Source organism: Hordeum vulgare, chromosome 7H (genome assembly GCF_904849725.1).
Source record: "Hordeum vulgare subsp. vulgare chromosome 7H, MorexV3_pseudomolecules_assembly, whole genome shotgun sequence".
Lineage (NCBI taxonomy): Eukaryota > Viridiplantae > Streptophyta > Magnoliopsida > Poales > Poaceae > Hordeum > Hordeum vulgare.
The window spans coordinates 393610256-393628841 of record NC_058524.1 but is presented as its reverse complement, the minus strand read 5'-3'; the positions used below and the strand labels follow the sequence as shown (position 1 = coordinate 393628841).

At 45.0% G+C, this 18586-nt stretch overlaps 1 protein-coding gene across 1 annotated transcript; it reads right to left on the bottom strand.

Moving 5' to 3' along the window:
* Nucleotides 1-9157: 9157 nt before the first annotated feature.
* LOC123409120 (myb-related protein Hv1-like) lies at nt 9158-11676 on the bottom strand. The gene is made up of 3 exons (XM_045102103.1): nt 11153-11676; nt 10886-11015; nt 9158-10290 (listed from the first exon to the last, which is right to left on the bottom strand). Exons 1-3 carry the CDS (start codon nt 11283-11285, stop codon nt 9528-9530), a joined length of 1026 nt encoding a protein of 341 aa, XP_044958038.1. The 5' UTR covers nt 11286-11676; the 3' UTR covers nt 9158-9527.
* Nucleotides 11677-18586: the final 6910 nt, after the last annotated feature.

Sequence of the window (18586 nt, the reverse complement as noted above, 5' to 3'; positions counted from 1 at the left end):
TGCACAATCTCACGGTCGAAGGAAAATACACTTGACATTAGAAAAGCTTTAGCATACGAACAATACGATCTAGTGCTATGCTTAGGATTGGGTCTTGTCCATCACATCATTCTCCCAATGATGTGATCCCGTTATCAATGACATCTAATGCCCATGACCAGGAAACCATGATCATCTATTGACTAACGAGCTAGCCAACTAGAGGCTTGCTAGGGACACATTGTGATCTATTTATTCACACATGTATTATTGTTTCCTGTTAATACAATTATAGCATGAAGAATAGACAATTATCATGAACAAGGAAATATGATAATAACCATTTTATTATTGCCTCTACGGCATATTTCCAACAGCCCCTGCCCCCCGACCACGTCGCGCGCCCTCGTCGTGCCTCTGTCGTGCCCCCGACCCGCCTTGTCGACGCCGTCGCCGCCCTCTGCCCCCTCGATGCCAGCGCCCCTGCCCCGACCACGCCGCCGTCGCCCTGCCCCGACCACGCCGCCGTCGCCTCCCTCTACACCAACGCCGGCGCCGTGCCTCTGCCCCTGCCACGACCACGTCGCAGCTCTCCCTGGTAAGGCCGGCGCCGCCCACCCTGTCCTCTCCTTTGTTTTTTAGATTATATGATGTTTTTTCCAAACTTTGTGTATATGTGTGAGTATATGTATGTGTGAGTATCTGATTATATGTCCTTTTTTAGATTTTTTGTTCATATATATGATGATTTGTTTTTTGCATTTTTATAAAAATGTATATATGTATGTATGTTCTCTGTGCATATAAAAGTTAGATTTTTAGTACATTTGGGTACATTTTAGGTTAGTTTTATCTATATATGTTCTCTGATTTAGTACATTTTTGGTTAGTTTCATTTTTAGAAAAGTTTTATATATTTAGGAATAGAAGGAAGAGAAGGAAGAAGGAAGAAGAAAAAAAAATTATATATGCAAAAGTTACATTTTAGAAAAGTATTATATATAGCTAGGAAGATAAGGAAGAAGAAGAAAAAGAATGGGAGGAAAAAGGAAAATAAGAAGAGGAAGAAAGGAGAAGAAGAGGAGGGGAAGAAGAGGAGAAATAAATAAGAAGAGGAAAACAGAAGAAAAAGAAGAGTCTATTTTTTTCTTCTTCTTCTCTATTCCTTTCTTCTTCTCCTTTTTTTTCTTCTTTTTTTTCTTCGATCGCTTCTCTTCTATTCCTTTCTTCTTCTCCTCTTTTTATTTCTTCTTTTGTCTTCTTATTTTTTATCGGCTATGTCGTTGTCGATATACCCCCTCCCGATAACTTCAACACGAGGGGGGTCGATATACCCCCTCCCCGATAACATTATTTTCCCATGGATGTATGTCGTCGTTGCGATATAACCCCCTCCCGGATAACTTCGACATGAGGGGCGGTCGATATATATACCCCCTCTCGACCGTGATAACTTATACCACGGGAGCACCCCCCCCCCCCCCCGGCCCTCTTGGTCGACCAAAACTCTCGAGGACACCCAAACCCTAGAAAAAACGATGTTGGTCTCCTACCCCCTCCCGCCGTGCCCCTACCCGACAATTTCTCTCAAGGCCACCCAAATTTACCAAGTTAAAAGAGTGTTGTCGTCGAGGACACCCCAAACCCATAATGCGTTGTCGAGGCCACCCCAAACCCATAAAGCGTTGTTGAGGCCACCCCAAACCCTTGAAGCGTTGCCGAGGCCACCCCAAACCCTAGAGAAGCAGCATCGAGGCCACTAATATGATTCCTTCTTGTGATTAGCTAGCTAGTTCTACGTTTGCCACTAATATATCCATCTGTCATGTTTGAATAATAATGTCCATGTTGTAAATATTTGCAGAAACTATGGAGCACCCCCGAGATGAAGCAACACAAGAGATTTTGGGGGAAATAATCGCAAAAGGAAGTGATGTCGTATTGTCGTTTCTCAACGACACCGATGGTCTGGAAGGACAGAGTGAAGAAGAAGGCTATGCTTATGATGGCTCCGGTGACCCATTAATGCCGGTACAAGAAGAAGGCTATGATTATGATGGCTCCGGTGACCGAACCTAGTCCGGCCAGGTATATATATTAGTTAAGCCTGTGCTGACTAGCTAATTGATGCATTAATTGTTTTCGTATGTACACATATTAATTAACTCTCGTCTTTCTTCTTTTTCTAGCCCTCCGAATCGAGCACAACTTCGGTAAAGAGACGAGGCCCGAAGAAAAAGTTGCGCTTGGATGAAAGGTTTGAGATCAGAGCAATCGCGCGTGATGGCAAGCCGATTGAACCATACCGGACAAAGGAAGCATTTGCTAAATAGTGGGGGGTTCTTGTTAGGGACAAGATCCCGATCAGTACCGAGCAATGGTTAAAGCCTAAGAAGGAAGACCCTGAGGTGTCTTATGTCTCAAATATGCAGAAAGAAGATCTTTGGACAACGCTTAAGGAAAATTTCACCCTACCACCACAGGAGGATCCGGAGAAGCCAGTTACACAGCAATTGATCAAGTCTCATGCTCTTAAGAAGATGGCAGAACTATTCTGGAGGTGGAAGAATGGAGCTGAAAACGTTTGTTGCCAAAGAAATTACACCAGAATTCACCGGCCGGTTTGAGAAGACCAGAGATCACTGGCCCGCATTTGTGGCCCACAAGGCATCGGAAAAGAGTAAGAAGATGTCAACGACAAACAAGGAAAATGCTGCGAAGAATAAGCATCACCATCGCACGGCGTCAGGTGGCTACCTCAAAGCCCGACCTTTGTGGGACAAGGCTGAGAATGACCTGATTGCTAAAGGGGTCAAACCAGAGACATTGAACTGGCCAGACCATTCCCGGACTTGGTTCTTCGGGGTTGGCGGAACCTTGGACCCTGTATCAGGGAAGTGCATTTGGAAGGAAGAGCAACTGCGAATACCCGTCACGAGGCTTAAGGAGTATATCGAGAAAGCGCAGCAAGGGACGTTCATTCCAGACAGAGAGAAGGACGAGCTCACAATGGCCCTCAGGAAACCTGAGCACCCTGGACGGACACGAGGCATGCCAGGCTTCGTTCCGTGGAAGGTTGGGTTTCCGAATGCAGGGGGTTACAAATGCCAGGAGAGGAGGAAGAAAGTGGAGCATAGCCAACTGCAGGCGCTGGACGAAAGGGTACAAGGGCTAGAGGAACGAGAAGCAGATCGCAGCAAACGACCTGCCGAAGCTTCCCTTGAAGCTACCCCGCCATCTCAGCGGAGAAGCAGCATGGCTTCCATCGAGCAGACTCAGCAGCTGGACCCTGCCTTCACGGCTCCGGCTAGCTACCCCGTGGATGCTATCATAGAGTCTCAACATTGCCACCTTATGGCACGATTTATGACATCGAAAGTCAAGGCGCTGTTAGAGTTGTTTTACCTACTGAACCTGGCACAACCTATCACGGCCGGTCGATTCCGGAAGGATATGCTACGGTGATGGTGGATCAAATAACAGACGGATTTGAGGACCTTGAGCTTGACCACCCTATGGGTGAAGGGGGGATTCGGCTGGGTTCTTCTCTGAAGACTACATGCCTATGGCAGAAGGAGCTCATCAACCTTCCGAACTAGACGCCTCCGCCTCCTCCTCCTCCTCCGGCGAGTCAAGGCACTCCGCCTCCTCCTCCGGCGAGTGATCAGGGCACTCAGTCTCCTTCTCCTCCTCCGCCTCCTCCTCCAGCGAGTGATCAAGGCACTCAATCTCCTTCTCCTCCTCCGCCTCCTCCTCCGGCGAGTGATCAGGGCACTCAGTCTCCTTCTCCGGCGCATGGCGGCACTCCGCCTCCTTCTCCGCCTGCGCCGGCGCGCCCGAGCAGCCAACCTCCTCATTATCCGCCTCGTCAACAAGGGCGGAAGAGACCAGCCGCCGCTACGGCTGCTCCGGCGCATCGTCCTTCTACTCCGCCTCGTAAGAAAGGAAATATAGCTGTAGCCGCTCCGTCTGCTCCGACGTCTAGCAATACAGCCAGAGGCAGGCAATACAAATACGGTCCTTCTCTCAAGACTCCAGAGAAGTTACCATACGAGAGGAGCCAGCAGGAAAACGCGAATATCGTGCAAGCCGAAGTGAAAAACTTCTTTGAAGGGGTGAAAGCAAATAATCATCCACCTCTGGAGGAGAAGATAGATCCGGTAAAAGCGAAGCGTACTCTGGCTGCCCTGAAGAAACCACCAAAGTCTTCGACGAAAGGCAACTATGAGGGCATTATTACAAAGTCATTTATCGAAGCGGAGCGGTCGGGAAGTACTGTCAGTGGTCAAAGGTTAGCAGAACGACGAGCTGGGAAAAAAGTTGCCCAGCTCGGCGAACAAGCGAACCAATCGTTCCCCCCGCTCAAGGTGTCTAGCGATATCGTCGCTAATCATCCGGGGATCTTGTTACCCAGTACCAATCCTGCAGATTACCTACCCGACGATGCACATTTTGATTTATTGGAGGTGGACGAACACAAATACATGTACGGGAAGCCTCTCGTCAAAGATGAAAGATCTCTAACAACGATGATGCAAAGATTCCATGATTGGTACATGAAAACCTGCAAAGAGTCTGGGGGGAGTAATATTTTGACGCTGAGAGTTAGAGAGGAGCATGACTTCATTGGACCTGAACTGTTGATGGTTCCATTTGAGGAGTTCTTCCCGTTTTTCAATCTAAAGGCCCTCGAGAAATTATTGATCACTTGCTACTGCTTGTAAGTAGTACTACTTCTGTCATTAAGTCTCTATATATAGGTCAGCTCTTTCATTGCATGTATTTTTAATTATCCTCACTATATTATATGCAGATTGAAGATCGTCGAATTGAAGAAAAGACAAATCGATGATATTGGGTTCATTAACACAAATCTCGTAGATGCATTTATGATTAAATCTCAGGCCAAAGATACCGAGGCCAACCTGCTACAATTGTTTGTATTGAATCAAAACAAAGCTATAATACTCTTCCCTTACGAATTCCAGTGAGTGTTACTGTCTTGTGTATATTCGGTTTCCCTTATTAGTCAAGGTTATAGTAATGTAATTGATGAGTTATGCATGCGTGCGCAGCTTCCACTATATTCTCCTAGAGATTAAGCTTGAGCAGGGACTAGTAACCGTCTTAGACTCAAGACGAAAAGATCCCAACGAGTATGCGGACATGACTGAAAATCTACAGAAGTAAGTTAAATCGATCATTATCGCACCATATCGGTAACTTTGTTCATTTCCTGATATCAAGTAATTGTTTTCTTTGTCTAGTAGGGTTTGGAAAAATTCACCTCAAAACCTCCAGGACTGCCGAAGAAGCTGCAATTTAGACACCCGAAAGTAAGTACTATAGTAGCATGTTCCACGCATCTCCTAGTGATTCAAGCGCTAGTTTCATCAATACCATTTAGCATGCTTGCTAACTATCAGTTTGATTGACCTCTATTTCTTGTAAAGTGGTTGTGGCAGGAACCAGGGAATGATTACTGTGGATACTACATTTGCGAGTCCATCTGCCACACGACCTGTGAGCGGGGCTACTCTGACAAACAATATGACGTGCATAAATAATAATATTAACAATTTTATTTTGTTACCATCATTTGTGTTCAGTTTCATTTATTCATATATATGTATTGACCCCCTTCTTCAAATTAGATATTTCGGATGCGGGATGAACTCCTACCAACAGATCGTATGCGAGGAATTCAAGAGGAATTGACGGCATTCTTTCTTGACCAGGTGATCGCTAAAGACAGAGAATACCATGTGAACCCTAATCAGTTGAATTTTAATTAGGAGATTATATTGTAAGAGATAATTATATTGTATATATGTAGCCAGTAGCGTCGGATAGATATACGAGAACTTGTTGTTCGACCAATCTCTCAGAGAAGGAGAGGTGGTCGATATCACTTCTCTCTGTATGCATATGTTCATGACGATCTTCTGTTTCCTTCATTTGCTTACTAGCTAGCGTGTCTAGTCCCCTCTATACGTATAGTATGTAGCGTCGACCAAGCACAGAGATAAGAGAGGACACTTCTCTCTATTCATTAGCTAGCTAACACAATATATGAAACACCTAAATTAACCCCCCCAAACCCCCTAACCCCCCCCCCTTAAAAAAAAAAACCCCGGCACCTGAAATGCTGACGCGTGGATGCCTTTTGGTCCCGGTTGGTGTCACCAACCGGGACTAAAGGCCCCCCTGCCTGGGCTCGTCGCACCGGCCACGTGGAGGCCCATCTGTGTCAGTTTGTTTAAGAACCGGGACTAAAGGCCAAGGGCATTAGTAACGACCTTTTAGTCCCGGTTCCGAAACCGGGACAGAAGGCCCTTACGAACCGGGACAAAAGACCCTTTTTCTACTAGTGAAAGAGCATGAGAGATAATAAAAATTATAACCAGGTCATCAAACAATGATGATTACAAGTACTGAAGCAAGGCGAAGACGCATCGTCATTGTCCCTTTCTCATCAGGCAAACATTGTTGTAGTAGATAATCAAAAAATCATCATGCTAAGTCCTTATAAGACCAGTGCACTAGAGCAACAATCGTTGCCGATGAAGAAAATCGTTGATCTATCAAACCCGTAAAAATCTAAGCAATGATGGACAAAGTCCAGATTCAAACAAATCCACCGGAAACCATTATTGTCTGAATTCAGCGAGACCCGATGAACATAAAACTTCACATGGTCTTCACGATACTAGATGCACCATCGGAACGAGATAAAACATGAAAGACATTATTCACCAGTGACATACAATGTCAACCAAAACATCAAACCTAACAAAAATGAGAATGGGATACTTTCCGTCACGGAGGGCCGAGGACCACCGCATCTCCATGCCCCAAAGGCCATCAAGGGCGGACCGGCGGTGACGCCGACTGAAGAAAGAGGAAAGCCTGAGAAATTTTCTTAAGTAACTTTAGTTAACGTATAGTACAATTGAGCTAGACGTTATGGACAGCGAAGTAAGTATATAATCAATTAGATAACTATAGGCCCAATGCAATGCAATGGCACCGATCGATCATCCACCCGCCGGAACGCACAAATGTCAAAGCTAGCACTCACAGTCTTCTGCCGACAAAGACTATTTGAAGAGATGCCTTATATAGTCTGTCATGGGTGCACCACGCACCGACAAGTCAAGAGCATCGTTGACATACAAACACATAAGTGCATAATGTTTTTTTTGCGGGTACATATGTGCATAATGTTATTCCGGATATATATGAAAAAATTAGGGGACTGCTACGCATCTACCGGTGGATATTTGTTAAATATCCACCACCTGAACAGCCGTTCGATCTCGCGCGTGTAGCCGTCCCATCCGCTGCGTCTGATCCTCTCTGGACGCAATTTCTGAAACGATGCTCGAGTTGCAGAAACTTTCGCTTTGTTGCAAAAAATAAACTTTGGATCCGTTAATTCCTGAAACAACGGCCGAGTTTCAGAAACAATTTGCTTGTTGCAGAAGCACTACCCCAGCCGGGATCCGGTCTGGCGCGGGGAGGCAAGGCCGACGCGAGTCAACCGGCGGCAGGAACGCGATGGCGATGGCTGGGGGCTCCGGCGCCGGTGGCTGGGGCTCCGGTGGCTGCAGGATCGGCCGGCGGCGGCGCACCACGGCGGGGTGTGCGGGACCGTGGCGGAGGGGGTGGCAAGGAAGCAGCAGGCCGGCAGCAGAGGGGGCGGCGGGGCTGCAGCAGCGGACGGCGGAGGGGCGGCGAGCCACAGCAGGCCGGCGACGCGAGGTCGTCGGGGCGGAGCACGGACTGGACAGTTTCTCTGAAACAACTGCCCAGTTTCAGAAACTGTGCCCCAGTTTCAGAAATCGATTGATGCGCGGGACGAGGAAGCGGTGGACAGTTTATTTGGATCCGCCGGTGGAAGGTAAGAGTTTCCCAAAAAATTATGGCACTATGGAAAACCCGGATATATATAGAGGATTTTTGGCACGCGTGCCACAGGCCATTGAGTCCCTTGTGTTACTTTTGGCTTTTGATTTGCAAACAGTTATACATTTTGAACGGAAATTTAAAATAAGTTATGTTTTCATATTCATGTTTCTCGTGATGAGGGCTTTCAAATAAGATCATTCAACTCTTGAAACTAAGTACGGGCGACCCATAAAATCACAATTTTGTGCTCACGACAGACAAAAATATTCTTAAAATTTTATCTATGAAACTCTATAAGAGTGAACTAGAAAATCACAAGTTACAATTAAAAATTTATAATTTTCAACGATTCAAACTTAAACGTTAATGTGCCCTCGTGCGGGAATCAACTACTTTATGAATCGCAATGCAATCGAGCTGCCGGGCAGGGCTTGACGGCACGCACCTGCGTGGCCCTGTGAATTTCCACCAGTGTGCACACATAATCTTGGACACTATGGCACAAAAGACAATATACTGGGCCATCTCTATTTTTTCCAAGGAAAGCAATAGCGTTCCATGCGATGAATTTATATTATCTATTATATTAATATTTGCACGTAAAAGTAAGTGACTACACAAAGTTATCTGTCAACCTACCTCTTGATTTTTTCTGTCCATATTTTTGTTTTGGAGTTTCACCTTTTCTTTGAGAAACGATATTCTACCTTGCCTGTGATATACCGTGCATATCCACCGTTCACCATTGCTTTAAGATATCTACCATGTTTTCTATTTGTTTTGTTTCATATTGTTACACGACGTTTCTTGTTTGAAAGTGTATCATAACATTTTGCTGTGTACCAATAAAAAAGGTGCACTTGTTTAGAGTGGGTTGGCTCTGAGAAACAATGAAACACGGTGATACACTTCAAAATAAGGAAAATATATAGTAAAACAAAACATTCTTTTCCTGCAAAATCAGAAAATTTAACACGAATCTGAAAATAGTGACGGATGCTGAATGCACACACGGTGTATCACGTGCACGGTAGAAAAACCAGTTTCTCTTTTCTTTGCCCTATAGATCAAAAATGCTTAAACTCCTTCTTCGAGATTCTTATGATTCTAGACTGTAGAGAGATGGCGACGATCTCCTTTTGAATATGGAGTTATTAGCGCATATGCAAATTGCCCAAGTAACCAAGACAATAATTTCCATCAAGAAAGGCCTCCATAGCCATGCATGCACAACATGAAGAAACAAACAAACAAAAGAATCCAAAAGAGCAAAAGGAGGAGATCCCATTCATTTCCTGTTTATTATAAGTTCACTCAGTATACATCAATCAATTACACACCAGTTGGCATGCCATGCAAACATGCATGCATGCAGGTTATCTCTTTACAAAGCCCAATTAATAAAAAACATTCTTCACTCCAAAAACAAAAAAATTAGGAAATTTTGAGAAAAAATGAAACACAATAAATTAAGTGCACCTCTGGAAAACCTCATTATTTCATCTATGGACAGATCGGATCAGCAGAACGAGCTAGAGAGAGAGAGATCAGATGTGAGAGAGGGAAGAGATACTCCTTGATCATGCATGCATGGAGCAAGCAAAGCATATGTGCACATGGATTTACCAGCTTTCTTATCATGCGTTTGGTCCCATAAAAAGGAGGGAGTGTGCACCATTTTGTATGGCCTCCATGTTGGACGGTGTTAGTACTTCTTGATCATCCCACATCAGCAGCTGCTCCTCGTCCCACTGCTCATGCTGCCCTAGCTGCTCCCTCTCTTCCTCCTCCAGCTCCGGCCGCCGCCGCTGCCTCTGCTCGTCCCCGAAGCACACATTGCCCATGCCGGCGCCGGCGCTGCAGTGATCGTCCATGGCTTCCATGCACATTCCCATGGCACCCATGCCGTCCACCAAGGGAGGTAGGTGGTAGCAACTGGGCGTGTCCGCTTCCGCCATCGCTGCCGTGAAGCTGGCGATGAACGGGTGCTGCTGCGCCGAGGCGGATGCGAACGGCGTGCTGACGACGCCGGCGTCGAACATGAAGAGAGGGCAGTGATGCGACATCCCCGGTGGCGAGTCCTGCCCGGCGGCAACCGGCAGGGCTAGGCTGGTGCTCTGGTGGTGGCTGATGATGGCGTCGAGCTGCAAGTGGTCCCCCGCCGGTGCGCAGCTGAACGTCGGATGCTGCAGACGGCGGTGGTGGACGTCTGACGTGGCCGTGCTGCCGCTGCACGGTGCCAGGCCGTTGTTTGGTGGGCTCGTCGACGTCGTGGACGAGGTGGTAGTTACGTTCGGCGCCGCCGGAGCCTTGCGTATCTTCTTCTTGATCCACGAGTTCCAGTAGTTCTTGATCTCGTTGTCCGTCCGGCCAGGCAAGTGGCTGGCAATGTGAGCCCACCTGCAATACGACCGTGTTTACGTCAGTGAAGCCATTCTTTGAATTTTTTCCTTTTGTCATCACTAAGCTAGCTAATTTTTGAACCTTTGCCTTGAAGAAACCCTAGCTAGCTCTATAGCTAGCTTTGTGTAGTACGTACCACTTCATTGATTTGTTGTTAGGGTAGTCATGTTCAAGTTTAACTAGTAGAAAATGACGGCCAGTATGGCGCCTTTTGGCACGTATACATGGCGTCATGCTGATGTTGCATATACATAGACTAGGTCCCTTAATTAACATGGAAATGAGCTTAATTAGTTGTAGCGCGCTCCTGCAGAGAACACAAGCTTGTGACCATGCATGATCCAGTAACACTTCAAATCACCTTTTTTTTACGAGATTGCAAATCACTTTTGACACCTGCGTGCGACATTAGCTACAAGATTACTGGTGATGAAGTAATTAAGTGGTGTATGTCACCAAGATTTGGCACAGGTCATATGAGTAATTAATAAGCAGCACCCAAGTTGCGGCATTGTCAAATTAAGATAGAACAAAATAATTGTCCCCCAATTATAGAAAGAATCATGCTAATTTTCCATTGTGTCTCAGCTACCTGTTGCCAACAATGGCGTGGAGGCTGATGATGAGCTTCTCCTCCTCCGGCGTGAACCGCCCTCGCCGGATGTCCGGCCTTAGGTAGTTGATCCAACGCAGCCGGCAGCTCTTCCCACACCGCTGCAATCCTACATAGAAAAAACATCGCATTGTAGCAAAATTAAAAGAGCAAATGAATTCCAAGCTAGAGAGCCCCATCTTCAAATGGTACTCATATGGAATGAGAGAAACGCGATCGATATTGGAGACGGATCAGGTTACGTACCGGCTTTTTCGGGGACCTCGCTCCAGCAGCCATAGCCATGGGTGGTGATGTAGCGGACGAGCTTCTCATCCTCCTCAGGAGACCACAGGCCCCTCTTCACCTTCTGCTGGTTGCAGCAAGAGTGATGCCCCATGCATACACCTCAGGTGAGCGATCAGATCGACCAGTGATCCTGATCTCAACACTGCAATGCACACTCCCTCTCAACCAATTTGTTTAGCTGCTTATACCTAGGGAAGCTAACTAGATATGTAGTTTGTAAACAGAAATAATATATATTGAGGTGTCATGCATGCATGGATGAACTATCTTCTTCTGCTAGCTAGCTTTGTAGTTAGCAATAACATGACACAGCATGCATGGAAGGAAGGACGGATGACGGATGGAGGATGCAAATGGTTGGTTGGTGTTTAGCTCCCCCTTTTTAATATGAGCTCTTTGCCCTGGCCCCTTCCTCTTCCATCTCCAGCTTCTGCCTCCTTCACTCTTCTGTTAATTAATTAATATGAATTAGCATACTAATATCTTGGTTAGTCTCTTCTTGTTTGCTTCCAGAGGGATCCTCCTAATTATAGGCATGCAATATAGGCAAGAGGCATCACCTTGACACTTCATGTGCAATTTTTTCCTCCCTTGAGAGGGCCCTACCCTTTGTTGGTACTTTTCTATCTAACCATATAGCGACAGGGCATCGAACCTGCTAGCTAAAAATTAACTAATACCGCATTCTAATCACTATTGTAATACTATAACTCAAATAGTAGAGACAGGGTGCATGACAGTGATCTTGAGGAGTATATATACACTAGTAGTAAATTTACATACACATGCACCATAACTAACTAGACAAATCTACATCACCACGCTAATTAATTGTGTAAACCAAGATTGTCAAGTAGTCGTATTTATACTAGTACTCCCTCTGTTCCTAAATATAAGTATTTTAAAAGATTTCATTAGAAACTACATACGGAACAAAATGAGTTAATCTATACTCTAAAGTATGTCTATATAACATTCATATGTGGTCGACTAATGAAACATCTAGAAAAATTTATATTTAGGAACCAAGGGACTAGTATATATGAAGGACCCCCGACATGCATGGATGCACATGTATATATGCGGTACACACATGCATGCATGGCTGTTGAGCTGCATGTTGATGTTGTTGTCAAGAGAAAGCATATAAATATGTGGGTGCTGTCCCTTGTTGGTAGTTAGCAAGCAAACGTGAAGTTTGGTAGTCGGCGATCAATGTAGGCGTGATCTTGATGTTGAATTGGATCGAATCTATCAAGGCTGACTACTTTTTCCTTCGCTGAGATTAACGTTGATGTATACGTCCTGTCGGGATTCAGATTTTGTATGTACGTACGCGTTATATATCTCAGTAGTCATAACTGCTGCATTTGACTAAGGCAAGAGAAAATGCGATGTATCACAAAAATAGCATATCCTTCCGCTTTATATATAAAGCCACGCAGTAGAAATACCCAATATGTTGAGAAAACCTTCAAAACTAGCTGATCATAAAAACCAGACAAACACAAGTTATACACCGCTAACAAATATTTTCCCAATTTTAATCTCCTTGTCAAATTTATGCTTTATCTGGCGGCAGCCTACCAACATCCTAAACATGTAAGTCTTTTTTTTCTTTGCGAGAACCTAGACATGTAAGTCTAACAAACTATGGCAATGAAAGACAACAACTTACACACGTATAAAAAGCTATAGAGAGATGAAAACATGGGGAGGCTTGATAGAGATTTTTCCTTTGGTTCACATGGTTGGCACTATATATCCTACACATGTTGATGGAGGCTTCTAACCATGAACATTTTAGGATCACGGAGATCTCACTTGCAAGATTTGGCGAAGGATCAAACCCATGAAGGGCTATCACCCGCTAAAGAGCATCTACAGTCATCCGAAAAAAAGAGCATCTACAGTTGAGCTCCTCAAATGCGGTTGTGGCAAACGATCTATTTAGTGACGGGTCAAAAAATTGTGTTACATCTGAGCTTGTCAAACCGGCCCTGTACGTCCGGACTGATCGGCACTCCCATATGCATCCCATATCTGGGGGCGGATATGGGAAAGCTCGGACGTATCCGAGTACGTTTGTCTTGTCGGACCAGTCAAAACGGACCCACCACGAATTTCATCAAATTGACCAAGCCCACAAAATCCACGCACCTCATGCCGCGACTGAGTCATCATCTATCTTCACCCTTGCTCACCCATTAGCGATGTTGTCAACCCCACTTGTCCCACTAGATGTCATGTCGGGCACCCTGTACGTGTTGGAAATATGCCCTAGAGGCAATAAGAAAATTGATATTATTATACTCCCTCCGTTCCTAAATATAGGGTGTATAGTTTTTGGCACGGAAATTAAAGAACGCACGTGGAGTAAAAATTTCACGAGTTTTGGGTGAGATTATATGTGACCAATTGACATCATAAAATAAAGGAGCTTCCCTTATATAAGGAAATACAATCAAATCCCTAAAAAAATAGCCAAACGAGTGCTGCAATGCCATACACCTTATAATTTGGATTTTTTCTGAAAAATCTATACACCTTATATCAAGGAACGGAGGGAGTATTTTCTCGTGTCAAGAAAATCGTTTATTATCCATGCTATAATTGTATTGAATCAAAACACAAATACATGTGTGGATATATAGACAAAACAATGTCCCTAGTGAGCCTCTAGTTGACTAGCTCATTGATCAAATATGGTTGAGGTTTCCTAGCCATAGACAAGTGTTGTCACTTGATAACGGGATCACATCATTAGGAGAATGATGTGATGGACAAGACCCAAACTATAAATGTAGCATGTGATCGTGTAATTTTGTTGCTATCGTTTTCTGCATGTCAAGTATACGTTCCTATGACCATGCGATCATGTAACTCACTAACACCAGAGGAATACCTTGTGTGTGTCAAACATCGTAGTGTAACTGGGTGACTATAAAGGTGCTCTAGACGTATCTCCGAAGGTGTCCGTTGAGTTAGAATGGATCGAGACTGGGATTTGTCACTCCATATGACGGAGAGGTATCTCGGGGCCCACTCGGTAATACAACATCATAAACAAGCCTTGCAAGCAATGTGACTAAAGAGTTAGCCACGAGATCTTGTATTAAGGAATAAGTAAAGAGACTTGCCGGTAACGAGATCGAAATAGGTATGGAGATATCGACGATCGAATCTCGGACAAGTAACATACCGAAGGACAAAGGGAATAATATACGGGATTAACTGAATTCTTGACATAGAGGTTCAACAGATAAGATCTTCGTAGAATATGTAGGATCCAATATGGGCATCCAGGTCTCCCTATTGGATATTGATCGGAGAATGTCTCAGTCATGTCTACATATAGTTCTCGAACCCACATGATCTGCACACTTAAGATTCGGTGACGTTTCGGTAGTATTGAGTTATGTATGTTGGAGATTGAAAGTTGTTCGGAGTCCCGGATGAGATCCCGGACAGCACGAGGAGGCCTAGAATGGTCCGGAGATAAAGATTGATATATAAGAATGTTGCATTTGGCTTCCAGAAAGATTTTGGGCATTACCTGTAAAGTACCAGGAGTGACGAATGGGTTCTGGGGTTTTACCGGAAGTGGCCACTCACCCGGGAGAGGACCTAATAGGCCTATGTGTGGCGCACCAGTCCTTAGTGGGCTGGTGAGGCCAACCAAATAACCTATTTCGGCCAACGGCAAAAAAAGAGGAAAAAGGAAAAAAAAAGGGAAGGAGGTGGACAAGTGGGAAGGGAGTCCTCCACCAAACCAAATTGGAGGAGGACTCCTCCCATTGGCTCGGGCGAAGCCCTCCTACTTTGAGTAGGAGGCAAGGCAAACCTCCCTCTAGTTCCTCCTATATACAGTGGAGGTTTTGAGGGCAAACTACACCACAAAAAGCCACGTGCTGCCCTCTTCTCCACAGATCATCTTCCTCGTCTAGATTAGTCCGACATAGCTTGGCGAAGCCCTGCTAGATTAGTTCACAACCACCACCATGCCGCCGTGCTGCCGGGGAAGTCATCTACCTCTCCGCCCCTCTTGCTGGATCAAGAAGGCGGAGATCGTCATCGAGCTGTATGTGTGCTGAACGCGGAGGTGCGGTCCGTTCGACACTAGATCTGGATGGAGTTTGTGGCATGCTTGCGATTTGGATCGCGAAGACGTTCGACTACATCAACCGTGTTTCCTAACATTTCCCGCTTAGCAAACTACAAGGGTATGTGGATCCGATCTCCCCTCTCGTACATGATCATCACCATGATAGGTTTTGCGTGTGCGTAGGAATTTTTTTGTTTTCCATGAAACGTTCCCCAACAGTGGCATCATGAGCTAGGTTCATGCGTAGATGATATCTCGAGTAGAACACAAAAGAGTTTGTGGAGGTTGATGTTCAATTTGCTGCCCTCCTTAGTCTTTTCTTGATTCAGCGGTATTGTCGGATTAAAGCGCCCCGGATCAACATTACTTATACGCTTACGAGACACCGGTTTCATCGACTAACATGCAACTAGTTGCATAAAGATAACTGGCGGGTGTGTGTTTTTTCAACTTCAGTTGAATTGGATTTGACCGAGGTGGTCCTTGGAGAAGGTTAAATAGAAATTTGGATATCATCGTTGTGGCTTTGTGTAAGTAAGATGCGATCATACTAGATACCCATAGCAGCCACGTAAAATTTGCTACAACAAATTAGAGGAAGTCTAACTTGTTTTTGGAGGGTATGCATGATATATTGGATGTATGAGATTATCATGTTATAATAGTTAAAATATCAACTTGCACGTCGATGCTATGGCAACCGAGAGGAGCCATAGGGTTGTCTTCAATTATTTTGCGCTTGGTGATGCTCTCCTTTATCACTAGTAGTAGCTTTAGTGGTAACAACATAGTTAGCATGACAACCTCGATGGCAGCACGATGATGGAGATCATGGTGTGGCGTCGGTGACGATCAAGATCATGCCATTGCTTTGGTGACGGAGATCAAGAAGCACAAGTTCATGGCCATATCATGTCATTTATGATTTGCATGTGATGTTAATCATTTTATGCACCATATTTTGCTTAGGACGACGGTTGCATTATGAGGTGATCTCTCACTAAAATTTCAAGATAAAATTGTGTTCTCCCTGACTGTGCACCATTGCGATAGTTCGTCGTTCCAAGACACCACGTGATGATCGAGTGTGATACATACAACGGGTGCAAAACAATTGCACACACAAAATACTCGGGTTAAACTTGACGAGCCTAGCATGTACAGGCATGGCCTTGGAACACAAGAGACCGAAAGGTTGAGCATGAATCACATAGTTGATATGATTGATACGTCTCCAACGTATCTATAATTTTTGCTGGTTTCATGCTATTATCTTGTCAAACTTTGGATGTTTTGCATGCCTTTTATTTATTTTCTAGGACTAACCTATTAACTCAGTGCCAAGTGCCAGTTCCTGTTTTTTCCATGTTTTTGACCCCTTTCATAGGAGATTTTGAAACGGAGTCCAAACGAAAGATAATCCCCGAAAAGATTTTTTCTGGAACGGAAGAAGATCGGAGAGCTTGGGGTCAAGCCAGAAGAGCCCCAGGGTCCCCACAAGCCCGCACCCCGCGGCCAGGGGGACGCCATGCAGGATTGTGGGCCCCCTGGAGGTCCCCTGACCTAGATCTTGCGCCAATAAATTCTCAAATATTCCCAAAAAATCAGAGGAGCATCGTAATCACTTTTCCGCCGCCGCAAGCTTCTGTCTCCGCAAGATCCCATCTGGGGCACGTCCTGGTGCCCTGCCGAAGGGGGATTCGGACACGGAAGGCTTCTCCATCAACACCATGACCTCTCCGATGATGCCTGAGTAGTTCACCATAGACCTACGGGTCCATAGCTAGTAACTAGATGGCTTCTTCTCTCTCTTGGATCTTCAATACAAAGTTCTCCATGATCTTCATGGAGATCTATCCGATGTAATCTTCTTTTGCGGTGCGTTTGTCGAGATCCGATGAATTGTGGATTTATGATCAGATTATCTATGAATCTTATTTGAGTTTCTTCTGATCTCTCTGATGCATGATTCCATATCCTTGTAATTCTCTTAGAGTTGTGGGTTTTGTTTGGCCAACAAGATCTATGATTCTTGCCATGGGAGAAGTGCTTGGTTTTGGGTTCATACCGTGCGGTGACCTCACCCAGTGATAGAAGGGGTAGAGAGGCATGTATCGTGTTGTTGCCAGCAAGGGTAAAAAGATGGGGTTTTCGTCATTGGTTTGAGATTATCCCTCTACATCATGTCATCTTGCTTAAAGCATTACTCTATTTGTCATGAACTCAATACACTAGATGCATGCTGGATAGCAGTCGATGTGTGGAGTGATAGTAGTAGATGCAGAAAGCATCGGTCTACTTGTCTCGGACGTGATGCCTATATGCTAGATCATTGCCTTAGATATCGTCATGACTTTGCGCGGTTCTATCAATTGCTCGACAGTAATTTGTTCACCCACCGTAATACTTGCTATTTTCAGAGAAGCCCCTAGTGAACACCATGGCCCCAGGGTCTAGTCCACACCATATTTTCAGCCTTACACTTTTTACTACGTTGCACTTTCCGCCTTCAGATGTCACTTTTGCAAACAATCTTGAAGGGATTGACAACCCCTTTGAAGCGTTGGGTGCAAGTTTGTTTGTGTTCGCACAGGTACTCTGGACTTGACGAGACCCTCCTTCTGGATCGATACCTTGGTTCTCAAACGGAGGGAAATACTTACTGCTCCCGTGCTGCATCACCCTTTCCTCTTCAAGGGAAAAACCAACGCAAGCCCAATCTCTGTCAACGTGTCAATTTCTGGCGTTGTTGTTTGAGAAGTAGTAGAAGGATTTCTGGCGCCGTTGCCGGGGAAGGACTTTTGTTGCCGTAGCAATGATCAACATTGAGATGTTCACCATTAAAACTAAACTCAACTCACGTGATGATCAGACTTGACTTAGTGAATTTGGATCATGCGACACTCGAATGACTAGATGGATGTCAATTTGAGTGGGAGTTTATTAGTAATATGATTAGCTAAACTCAATTATCTTGAACATAGTCTAAGTAATATTTACAAATTTTATGTTGTAGATCAATGGCTCGCGCAGTAGCAACCCTGAATTTTAATGCGTTCCTAGAGAAAGCTAAGCTCCAAGATGATGGACGCAACTTTGTTGACTGGGCCCGTAATCTGTGGCTTATCCTCACGGCTGCCCAAAAGCAATATGTCCTTGATACAGCGCTAGGTGATGCACCACCCGAAACGGCGACCCAAGACTTTTTGAACGCTTGGCAGTCACATAAGGATAACTACTCATTAGTTCAATGTGCAGTTTTGTATGGCTTAGAACCGGGACTTTAA

Bases quoted from the DNA above. Each gene is read 5' to 3' on its own strand.
- LOC123409120 (XM_045102103.1), bottom strand. From the start codon at position 11,285: ATGGGGCATCACTCTTGCTGCAACCAGCAGAAGGTGAAGAGGGGCCTG. The intron at 11,016-11,152 runs GTACGTAACCTG...TTTTCTATGTAG, and splicing joins CGAGGTCCCCGAAAAAGCCG to GATTGCAGCGGTGTGGGAAG. The intron at 10,291-10,885 runs GTAGCTGAGACA...GTCGTATTGCAG, and splicing joins CACGCCATTGTTGGCAACAG to GTGGGCTCACATTGCCAGCC.